A 12,038-nucleotide genomic window follows, 5' to 3' on the forward strand; every position below is an offset into this window, starting at 1 on the left:
TTTATAATGCTATAAACCATCTGTTTTTTCGAATCCATTGATTGTATAAATTTCTTCTTGCCTTGAAATGGACATGGTTTGTTTTGCTTTCTAAAAAGTAATGGTTCGACGTGTTAATATTACATAAATTGAATGTAATTTATAAAAACTTAATTACCAACTTACAAGAATTAAAATCTATACAAGGCAGTGTGTATATTAAAATTTGAAATTTCTCATATTTCTATGTCACGAGTGAATAATTCTCATAAATTAGGCTGAAAAGACAGACAGACTGTACTTTTATATGTTTTTTTTTAATATTTTTTTTATTTATTTTTCAGGTCGAGAAAGAGTTGAGGGAAATATGTTCCGACATTTTGGGCGTTTTAGACAAGCATCTTATTCCTTGCGCGTCAACAGGTGAATCTAAAGTGTTCTACTATAAAATGTAAGTACTCTTAACAGTAAAAGTATATTACTGATACTTAAGTTAACAAGGACTGGTACTGGATATCAGTATGGTGTTTTACGTGATGTAACTTGTTAATTTTAACTCGTTAATGCGCAAGAAGAAAATTTTTAATATTTTAACCAAATTTTGTGTGTATTCAAAATATATCTTCAAAATATATCATTTATTTAAGATTAATGTCATTCACTGTTCTGTAGATAAATGTGCCTTGTAAGGTACACGAGGCGGAAACAAACATTTCTTGTTATAATCTTACTTCATGAGAGTTGGTTTATGTGCAAATTTGCAGAATAGTATCTTTCTAGCAGAGATAAATTTCAAATTTTCTACATTTCGAAATTTCTCACTTGTGTATTGCTCAGAATTTATCAATACCCTGTTGAGCTGCAGTGCCCAAACTTTAAACCATAGCGAATTGGTTACCACGCGTTAATTGCTTTGACGAATAATGATCGAAATATTTTACTGGCTTTTCATCTCTGTGAAAGACTTCAAAGCTAAAAGTATAACAGTAGAATATCAAAAAGAGGCCGAAACTTGTGCATTTTGTCTTTATTACTTGTTTCCATGATTTAAATATCGTTTGTATTGAAAAAAGTATTTGCCATGCAATCGAATAAATTTCACACGAGGATATTTATCAACACATTAAGGATGGTTTAAAGGGACAAGTTTTGCCGATATATGTCACTACAGTCTTCGTATCTCTCTTGTATTTTTTACCTTTCACGAAAATTCACGATTTTCCTTGCAGATTTCAACCTAGAAACTTCAAATCTTTAAAGAAGAAACTTCAAAACCTATCGAAGGTAACAATCCGTACCCATGTTTTATTTAGAGTTTACTTCATTCTTGAAACAGTTATATTGTTAAAGGTTTGGATATCAATTTCAACAATCAAGCCATTTCAACAATAAAGAAAATTTTAAATAAAAAATCGGCACGGATTCTTGCCTTTCGATATGTTATGAAGTTCCTTATTTAAAAATTTGAAGTTTCTAGGTTGAAATTTGTAAGAGAAATCGTGAATTTTCGTGAAAAGTGAAAAATACATGAGAGATATACGAAGACTGTAGCGACATCTATCGGCAAAACTTGTCCTTTTACACCAGCCTTAATACTGATGCTCTCTTTCCATTGTATAGAGCTCCCTCGTGGCTAATGGGTAAGCGTGCGGGCCTTTGGCGTGGGAGACCCGTATTCGATTCCCAGCGGGAGCTCATGTGGTTCTGGTTCCACGTTAAACTATAGGTTCACGTCTCGTAGAACCTCGCTGCTGAAAGAGATTCCAAACTCACTTAAATAAAAATCTTTGCATAACATCGTGTCCCAAAAGGTTAAAATCCCTAATAAGACCAGAGGAAATATTAAATTCGTGATTGATGTTCTTCAAGCGTAAAGGTAAATCTATTCGGCAATATCATCAATCAGATTTTTGAATATGATCACTAACAGAATAGTTTATACTGTGCAAGAATGTGAATATTTCGACAGTGATCTCTTCAGCCATGTTTAGTGCATTCATCTTTCAATTCAGGTGTTGGTAGGTGATTTTCAAACTTCTAGTATTCATCAAGTACAGACCGTACAAGACAGAAGAAACCCTTTGGATTCCTGAGCTCATACCGGTGCTACTTGATATGTGACATGTCTCCCTTCCCACTTGAAATTTCAAAGTTGTATTCAAGATGGCTGATTTCAGTACGTCCCTATGTATTCTACCATACTACCTTTCAATAATAGGTTTCACATTTTCTTCTTAGATTTAAAAAAGAAGGGTGTCCAAAGACCTTCGACACCCATTATTTTATGAATTTTTCGCAGCAACCGCTTATTTCATCAAAGCAGTTTTTTCTCTAGTAACGATTACTTTTAAACCTGTTTGTAATACAATAATAATAAGTTAAAGTAATTAATTTTTTTCGTAATTCAGTAGTTTTTTAAACTTATTTACTACATATTTTAAAAGTTATATTTCAGTAACTAAATTACCTAAATTCTACAAATAACAGTTAATTCAATGCTACACAGTATACCGAATGTAATAAAAATCATGGCTCTAGCTACCTTAATTCATTTTCTATGTTTATTTTTGTTTCACTGTGTACTTAGCAGTAATCACAGCTATTATAGGTATCTGATGAACTTTAACACACAATATTTTACGAACATTGCAACCAAAATATATAAAATCTTGCTATATTTCCTTACTATTTTTTTAAAGCCAAAACATAAGTAACATTGCTGTCGGTGGGTGTCATGGTCGGCTGAATTGACATGCATTGACCCAATTCTCTCCGTATCAGAGAGGAACAAATTAAATAAAATTTTCAACTGCTAACATTGGTTTTATTAGAACATTTGTAGGGAGAAATATTCTACTAGCGACTATTGCATACAAAAGTTTTGTCTGCATTATTCTTTATTCTGAAAATGACTATTAAAAAAGAAAACAAGAAACACGTGTTGATTTGATTTTCAGTTTAAGATCCTTTTCCGCAACCAAGCTACATGAGCTTCCGTCGGGAATCGAACCCGAGTCTCCGTGCCAAATGTGCCGTATGCTAACCGCTTAGCCGTAACGAGGGAACTCCACAGAAGTTCCAGAAATAAAGTCTCACTTTTGGTTAATTTCTATAACAGTATATTGTGTATAAAATATATAGCAAATTCAAGAAAGTATCCGAACGCGTTACTAGGTCGTAGAATGCCCTTAGCAACAGTGTTTATGACTTTGAAACTACGCCATGAATCTCGGGACTTTCATTATCTGAAAACGTGATAATAGAAAACAATAGAATGGAGGTTTCATGCTGTATGGTGAAGGTTATCCCAACGGTAGTGCTGAAGCACATCCTCTGAGGAAGTCACTGCATCACTTGAATACTACTATTTCTATTGCCCATATAACCCATTTCGGATTTACTACATACGTGATTAAAAAATAAATAAAATTTTAAAAACTGCTTGGACGAATCGAATATTCACTTTTAACTCCTCAAGGCCCAGCAGATCTTAAAATGTACACTTAAGGTTTATTTGTAAGTTGTCACATAAGTGCGTTTATATGTTGTAATCTTTCACACATGGGTTTTGTAAGTCAGGTATTGAGTTGAGCAATACAAAATAGCTTTATTTTGTAAGGTTCCAAATTAATGTGAGATGATTTCTCTCATCATCTGCCTTTCCATCTTGTTCTGCGTAATTTACTAATATCCCAAAGTAACGAGATGATCTTACATGTGATGGAACGTACACTGTAATTGAGGCATTGCAGGATTTTTTTTTTTTTTTTTTTGGTGTGTGTGTGTGTGTGTTTGATTGATTGCGGAGGAAGAGTAGGGGTAAATCTATGTCAAGTGGTCCAGGAAAGGAATAAATCGTTGCTTGACAATTTTTAGAAAATCTGAATTTTGATGTGCAGTGACCTTAACATATTTTTAGTTCAAAACAATCATTATCTTTAGATTTCGAATGGCAGTTTTTTAAAATTAATTAATTAATTAATTAATTAATTCATTCATTTAATGTTGTAAGGGGTTACCGAATGTGAAGTATCTCAGCCCCTAGTTGTTTTATTGATGTGGTACAGAAACCACACAATGGTCAGCAAATTGTAAGCTACAAAGCTATGTATTAGCCATTATGGTCCATGAAGCATAGCAGGGTGAAAAGTAGGATTGAAAAGATAGGTCATTGACGTTAAAAGTTCCAAGTTGAGCAGACTATTTTTGCAAGACAAGTGATCAGGAAGGTGAGCTTTTCTAGATGAAGAGGTCTGATGTAGAAGTGCTCATTTACCAAGTTTAAAGCCTTAGACCTGTCCCTCTTTTTGATAGAAATTATTGAAAATTCAGAGAAGTGAAAAACACTTGTACTTCAGATATATTGTATATTTTTAACAGGTCTCCTACCAGATAGGGGACCTAATAAAAATATACAATTCCTCCTCAGAACAGGTCTGTATATGTATACCTAAAATTAGGAGTTTCAGATTTGACTATAAGTACTTTCATTATTAACACAAAGTTATACCTACAAATAAGCATGTTTATTTGCATCTTGAATAGCAGAGTGTATACGTTAAGATTGTGTGGGAAATATCCTAATTGCACAGTGCAGAAATAGTTTCTACGCAGTAAATTTGAAGAATATGATTCTGAAGTCGCAGTTGAATTTAAACACTAGGTAGCAACTTATAGAACTGATTTAATAACCAGAAATTTCGACAATTTCAAAATTTTATTGACTGACTGCTTAGTAAAATTGAAAAAGCTTGCACCTTACAAATTTATTGCAAAATCAGAAACTGAATATTTAAAACCTGCAAAGACGATTCAAGTGTCCTAATCTTGATGAACTTTACTGATTTTTTTTTATATGTGCTACAAGAAGGTGCTTAGAGCTTCCACTGGAAGAATCGATACTGTACACTTACAGCATCATTTGGGAATTTGATTTGAAACCTGGATATATGGTGATTATATTATAGTTGATGTGCAAATTCATATTTGGCCTGTGTTTGATACTCATTGGTAAGTTGGCTTGGACGAAGCAGTAAGTACTGATGAAGGAGATGTAACTAAAATTTACGCATCTACATAGTCCAGCACTATCATTATTGGCCTCTCAGTGATTACTGTTAGGTGCCCTTTCAGCATTACTGTGAAGTCAGTGTGCTCACAGCAACATCTTACTTACTAATTCATTAAGGAATCAAGTGATCTTGGCCCTTAGTTTCTTAACTAATCATAACTAAGTGGTTAAAGTTACGTTGAAAGCTTTTCTTTCACATGTCGTCATACAGTGTTGCTAATTATATCATAATGTCATGAAATCGAGGAGAAATTTTGCAGTTTAGTTATCAAGTGTATACATTAAAGAATGTTTCGTCACAGTAAATGTGAAGTGCATTGTGAAATTGTTTTTGGTGAGAATCTTAAAAACCATAAGTGTGTTAATGTGAATAATTGTTTATTCCATTCAGGAAAGGAGATTATCATCGGTATTTGGCTGAATTCGCTACAGGTAATGATAGGAAAGAAGCAGCGGAAAACTCACTTGTTGCGTACAAAGCTGCAAGTGATATAGCCATGACCGAGCTACCACCAACACACCCAATTAGGTAAATATTGTTGCATTTTTTATTTTATTTTACTGTTTTGTCTTGATTTCATAATTGAAATTACTTAAGTATATGTTTTACTTCTTATTATATTATGAGCACTGCTTTAAACTGGTACAGTGATTAATTCAAGTATTAGTGAACTTTATTAATTAGCGGTCTGATAACATAATACTATTTTACGATTGAAAGACTATCACACTACACTTGAGTTCTCGCGCCTCAGAACGAGATGCATTAGAAAATATTTGGTCATAATCGTAAATGGAAATTTATTGGTTACACTGTTATTGTCTACCATTAAACGAATGAAGGTAATTGCATTTTTACACTTCCGGACTAGTGTTCCACTGTATTAACTTCGAACTCCTTGATAAAACGTTGACATAATTTCGTAATGAGGCTTCTACAATATACGGCAAAACAAACAGTACTGAAATCATATCGTTGACGTTTATTTATGGGTGTCAACTAAATGTTACTTAACATATATTGTAAATTTAAAAGGAATCACTCCTCTACATTGTGTGTTCGAAATGTTGACCATTACGTCGCACACATCTTTCATAGCGGTCCTGTAGATCGATGAACATTTAATGAACACGGATTGCTGGAACGACAAAAGAAATGATCGACTCTTCTCTCTTAACTTCAGTATAGTGGCAGGGAGTCGTCTGTTCGGAAAATGGCTTTCTTCAGCATCCAGAATATGTAAGCATCTGGACCCATGAGTCAGGGTAGTGGGAAGGATATATAAAATCCATTCCACGGGAAATCAAGCAATGTCCAAACTTTTGTGTGCAAAAGGGCAAGTGACTCACGTGCGTGTGGGGAAGTTGATCCGTCTTGCTGCATCCATTGTTTTTGTAACGACAGATTTTTGGTGCGGTAAAAACTACGCAGGTCATGCAACAATGCACCAATAAACTGTCGATTGATGTAGCGACCAAGGTACACATGGCTTTCATCCCTGAACCATGTGTTGTTTATGAAATCTTCATATGCCATAATTGACACTCAGAGCAATACAGTAGACGTGTGCGCTCATCTGCAGTGAGAAGCTGTCCCACACCGTATGAGCGAAATAGTGCTAGACAGTAAACACCTTCTGAGTTGAGTAACATATTCGCGCTAACTGCACACTACGTTAGTGTACACACAACTGAGCACACACGTGACGCTCACAGCTCATACCACATTGCTCCTGCATGCCATCCGTACATGAATTTCAGTACAGTTTGTTTTGCTACATACTGTAGTTATATGATCGTGGTCACAATCTTTTTTGCTTTCAATTACTATCAGTGAGAGATAATAGGAATTAGTTTCATATTCCGCGATATCAACAAGAATAAATCATTGCTAGTCTTAAACACTGCCGGATATGAACATCGGGATCGGGAGTAAACAGAAGTAGCTAATCAGATATTACTTAATGATGGAAACTGTATTAAACTAGGGTTCTTGCACCAGTTCTTAATAGGGCAACAAGAATGAATCGAAGAATTTACAGGACCTGTTTGAGCAGTTTAGTGATACCATGATTTACCTGCAATAGTGCTATTCGTTCCTAAAATTCGAATAAAAACTTGTCCAAATTGATATAATGTTTTTCAGGAATCATGTTATTCTACGAAGTATTTCGCGTGATGCACATTCCAGTTTTATATAAAAGTGGAGATTTATAACGATTCGAAACTAATTTAAATTCTCTATTACAAAACCCTGAAGGGATTAAACTGACCAGCTAAATTTATCACATACAAACAAGATACTGAGAAATAGACATTCTATTTTCACCTCTTCTGCAACGTGTAGTGGCAAGATCGACCAAAAAGGAGGTAGCTGTGGCTTAATTTTAAATTTTACTTAACTTCTGGTACGATGGTGCAAGTGCCTCAGTATGTCATTATGTGGTAAAATAGACAAATGTGCGCATAATATTGTGTATATTCTATTTTTCGTTTATGATTTGTGATCTGGTAATAAATCAGTAGGCGAAAAATCTCGCATTTTTCCTCCTGTTCATTACTTTCCTTCCCTCTATTCCATTGTCACAGGTATTTCATTATTATTATTTCATGTCTACGTAAAACAGTAAAATAAATAGTTTCCATTGCTGTTGAAGATGCGAGCGATCAAATTTAAATTTGTTTCGCGAATTCCTATACAAAAATCAAAATTTAAAAAAAACGTATAATTTAGTATTAGTATTATTTACAAAATAATGAAATAAATAATTTTATTATTATTATTATTATTATTATTATTATTATTATTATTATTATTATTATTATTATTATTATTATTATTATTATTATTATTAAAGATAAATGTCTTGTTAGTCACCCAATCTTATTTTGTGACTATTTCTCAGCCAATGATGAAATTTAGAATAATATAAAGATTTATGAATTTGTTATGGTAGTAGTAGTTAATTTGTGAAATATTAGTGACAACCTGAAAAAAAAAACATTTGTTGATAGATGCTTTGTGTATTTCAGGCTGGGTCTTGCTCTAAATTTCTCTGTTTTCTACTACGAAATATTAAACTCGCCTGATCGAGCTTGCAGGCTTGCTAAAGCAGCATTCGATGATGCCATTGCTGAGTTGGATACGTTGTCAGAAGAAAGCTATAAAGACTCAACATTAATAATGCAGTTATTGAGGGACAATCTTACATTATGGACATCTGATATGCAAGGAGATGGTAAGAAAAAAATCTTTTTAAATATATATTTCTTTCAGGTGTAAGTTTTTGGGGAAAACAATAGGTATTATCTTTCTCAAAATTGTTGTGTTTGTATTGATAACCTAGACAAGAAATTGAGCTGTCACTGTATTTTGTTGAGGTGAGCGTAATCTAAGCTCTTACATAGTTATTTGTTTCTTTGGGTTAGAGATGCAAGGGCTCGAAAAAAAACCGGCTTTTTTGGAAAAAAACTCGGTTTTTTCTGCTTTGCTTTTTTGCTTGGGAAATTTTGGGCTTTTTTCAAAATACTGCTTTAAATTGATAAAACAGACTTTGTATCGCTTCTCTATAACACAGAAAATCATTTAATTAGTGGTTGATGCTGATAATAATATAAAACATCGAAAATAAACTATGAATTTCGAAAAAATATTTCAAACAATTTTTCTTCAACATATTTACATTATGAATTCCACAGGATTAACCAATGTATATAATAAGAATTTTTTAACCTCCTATATACAAAAGATAGCAGAGTTGGCAAGAACCGTGGTTGTTTTTGAAAATGCCGAAAACCCGTTTTTTGGGGGATGTTTTAAACCAGGCTTTTTTGGTTTAAACCAGGCTTTTTTGACTTACATTTTTTGCTTTATATATTTATATTACATATTCACAGAAATAAGTTCGTTTCGCCTTGATGTTATTATGCAACAGCGGGGTTATGCCGGAAGAACTCCCATAAGCTTAAAGAAGTCCGGTCAGTAAATTTCTTAAGTTGAGAATCTCCCGCCGTAGCCATTGGGAAAATCCCGTCATTACTTGAAATGTAAGACAATAACGGGAAAATCCTGTTATTGCTTTGCATGTAAAATTTAAAGGTCAACGTACCATAATCAGTACGCTAAAACTGAGGTATTAAATTACAAATTTAGTACCGGTACGTAGATATCATTGAAAGTCCAATCCAAGCTAATGTTGGAAGCTACGTAGGCAATCGATAAATTTTGCCAATTTCTATCAATATATTTAAGCAATATTGGCTTCTTTATAAAACAACACGCATTTAGGCATGCAGAAATATACAATTTGGTTTCGTTTCGTATATTTAGGCTTAAAATCCTTACGAAATACCGAGGTTATCAAGGAGAAGACTTTCGCTTAAACTGACATCCGAACCGCTACTTGGGTTACGCATGAAAGAAGGGTTGTGGTTCGACCGAGAATTGAACATGGGACACCTTGATTAAAAGGTGAAAGGGAAATAAAACTATTGAAGGTGGTTTGGTATCTGGAAACGTCACCATGAAGTTCACACGATTCGCATTTTTCATTCTTTTTATTTTTGTGGTTTAAACCAGTTATTAAAAAAAAAAGTTGGTGTTAACCAGCCAACCCTAAAAGTAAACACTTCTTTTTAAAGAATACACAAATAACTAGCAAAATAGTATGTAGTATTTTTACTTCAAAATATTCCATACCCTCTTTTTGAAACAAAATAAAATTAAAATAAAACATAAGAGAAATACTTAGATTTATATGATACACTTAAAGGCTGAACATCTAGATCTTTTGGTTCTGTATATTCTTGAAATTCCACAGTTAAGTTTTATAGAACCACCATCACAGTTTACCCAATCCTCAAGTTTTCTGAATTTTTAACAAGAGGGATTCAACATATCATTACGGAACTCCCCCCCCCCCCAAAAAAAAAAGACTACGGAATATATTTAAGTTAAGCTAAAAACAACTGCACAACAAACATGAATGAGTGATTAGCTTTTGAGCTTCTATCGGGAAGTCCGGGATTCAACCAGCATTCGACCATTCTGACAAAGCTTTTCTTCATTCCATCTGTGAATGTAGAAATAGTGCGTGTACTGAGAGTTGGGCGACTTCCTTTTTTATTGTTTTTAAATCGTTATTATTACTAATTACCAGCAGTGACGGTTTTGCGAAGGTTAGGGGGGCGGTCTTTCGGACTGAAGTCCGTTCCCCAAAGTTACGGAATGTCTGCAACAAACGAAATATCTATTATTTATGCCTTTACTCATAAACTTTAAGCTCCCGTCAAATAAAAATTACGAATGTTTAAAAAAACTAAACATTAGTAAAAAACCCTTCCCAAAATACTTTTCTAAATCCGCCACTGATTCTCAGTATAAAATGATTTTTAAAGTTGTATCCGGAAGATTATTGCTAAACATATAAACGAAGCGAAATATTAGTTATGCCTGTACTCATAAACTTCAAGCACTTCCCAAATAAAATTAGGACTTTTTAGGAAACGAAACAATCAGAAAAACCCCTCCTAAAGTACTTTCCTAAATCCGCTACTGATTATTTGTATAAATTGGTATTCAAGGTTGTTTCCGGAAAATTAATGCTAAATCACTTCACAGCTGCAGTATAACAGAAATATGGAAGTACGGTTTGACGGATATATTGAAAAACGTACGCTTTGACGGATAAATAGAAAAACGGACAAGTTTAACTTTTGCGCTAGAAGCTAGAGTACTAAAAGCTCTAAGAAATGAAACACGGATGACAAACTAGAGAGGAAAAAAGATGTCGATAACTCAAAAGTTAAAATAAAGTTAAATAGCCTCTAAAATTACCCTCAAATACTACATTCTTCATGTTAGCTTTAATTCGTATAACATGTGCTCCATCCATCTTGATGGTGAATTTCAGAGCGAAATATGGCATTCAGGTCATGATATTCTTATCTAACTATAGAATATACTATAAGAAAGCTATTTAGATAGAAAAATCATGAAGTTGAAAAAAGCCAAAATTTCCAAAATTCTCGTTTTTTTTTCCAAAAAAGCCGGCTTTTTATGTGAAAAAAACCATCGATTCAAAAAAGCCGGCTTTTTTGCATCTCTACTTTGGGTTGACAAATTGTCAAAATTGCCTGAACCGATCTCTACAAAACCGATAGTTCATAGTACCTGGAAATCATGGGTACCCGAAGAGGAAGACAGGGCACGGCTCCTTGACTCACAAAAATTTATACGTAATATAGCAACAATACCAGATGTAATATAGCAACCATAGGGATGCTCCCTAGAAAATTTCTTCGGACACCCATGCTGGAAATAGAAGGCTGAATGAACGTAGAACTTAGGCTTGTTAACCTTAAAATTGTAATTGGCTTGGAAGAGTAATAAATATTACAAACCTTGGTTTAGGTAATTTTTGCAAATTGATAGTGATCATTGAGAGACTTGTTCTGAAAATTTAGAGTAGAGATGGCTCAGTTTTATTTATTTTTTATATATTTAGTCATCTATTCATGAAAAATATATATAGTTGTCAGGTGCCGAAAGATTAACTTGGCCTTAAATCAGCCGTGTGCAACAACTGGCTCATCATGTCTGTTATTTTTTAAAGATTATTTCCGTATGTTTTTCTGTGAATATTCTGTACAAATGTTTTTCGGATTTGATCACTTCGCGATAAATTTCCTTGAAGGAAAGAGTGCAGTGACATCCATCTAAATTGGGGCTTGAACTGTAGCACGAAAATTCCAGACTTCTGTAGTACGGTACTTTTAAGTGATTCTTTTCTGTATTACTTTCGTGTTATGACGGCAAACGAGCATTGCAGTGACTATCCTTATTCTTGTCCCTAGTTGCACATCCTGAGTCTTAACTTCGACAACCCACTAGAAGTTAGTCACTTTTTAGGAAAAATTTTACCACTATTCCGGATATTTTTTGAAATGATATGATGGAACAATATAATGAATAAAGAGGAAATTGATT

General features: G+C 33.6%; 1 protein-coding gene across 1 annotated transcript in view; it reads left to right on the plus strand.

Moving 5' to 3' along the window:
* Window positions 1–12,038, plus strand: part of 14-3-3epsilon (tyrosine 3-monooxygenase/tryptophan 5-monooxygenase activation protein epsilon) — an 86,453-nt gene that overhangs the window by 61,216 nt on the left and 13,199 nt on the right. The window contains exons 3-5 of the mRNA XM_081768242.1: window positions 324–430; window positions 5,442–5,579; window positions 8,084–8,289. Coding sequence (XP_081624368.1) covers window positions 324–430; window positions 5,442–5,579; window positions 8,084–8,289 — 451 coding nt within the window. The remainder of the gene's footprint in view (window positions 1–323; window positions 431–5,441; window positions 5,580–8,083; window positions 8,290–12,038) is intronic.

Source organism: Thermobia domestica, chromosome 8, assembly GCF_964235325.1.
Source record: "Thermobia domestica chromosome 8, izTheDome1.hap1.1, whole genome shotgun sequence".
NCBI classification, from domain to species: domain Eukaryota; kingdom Metazoa; phylum Arthropoda; class Insecta; order Zygentoma; family Lepismatidae; genus Thermobia; species Thermobia domestica.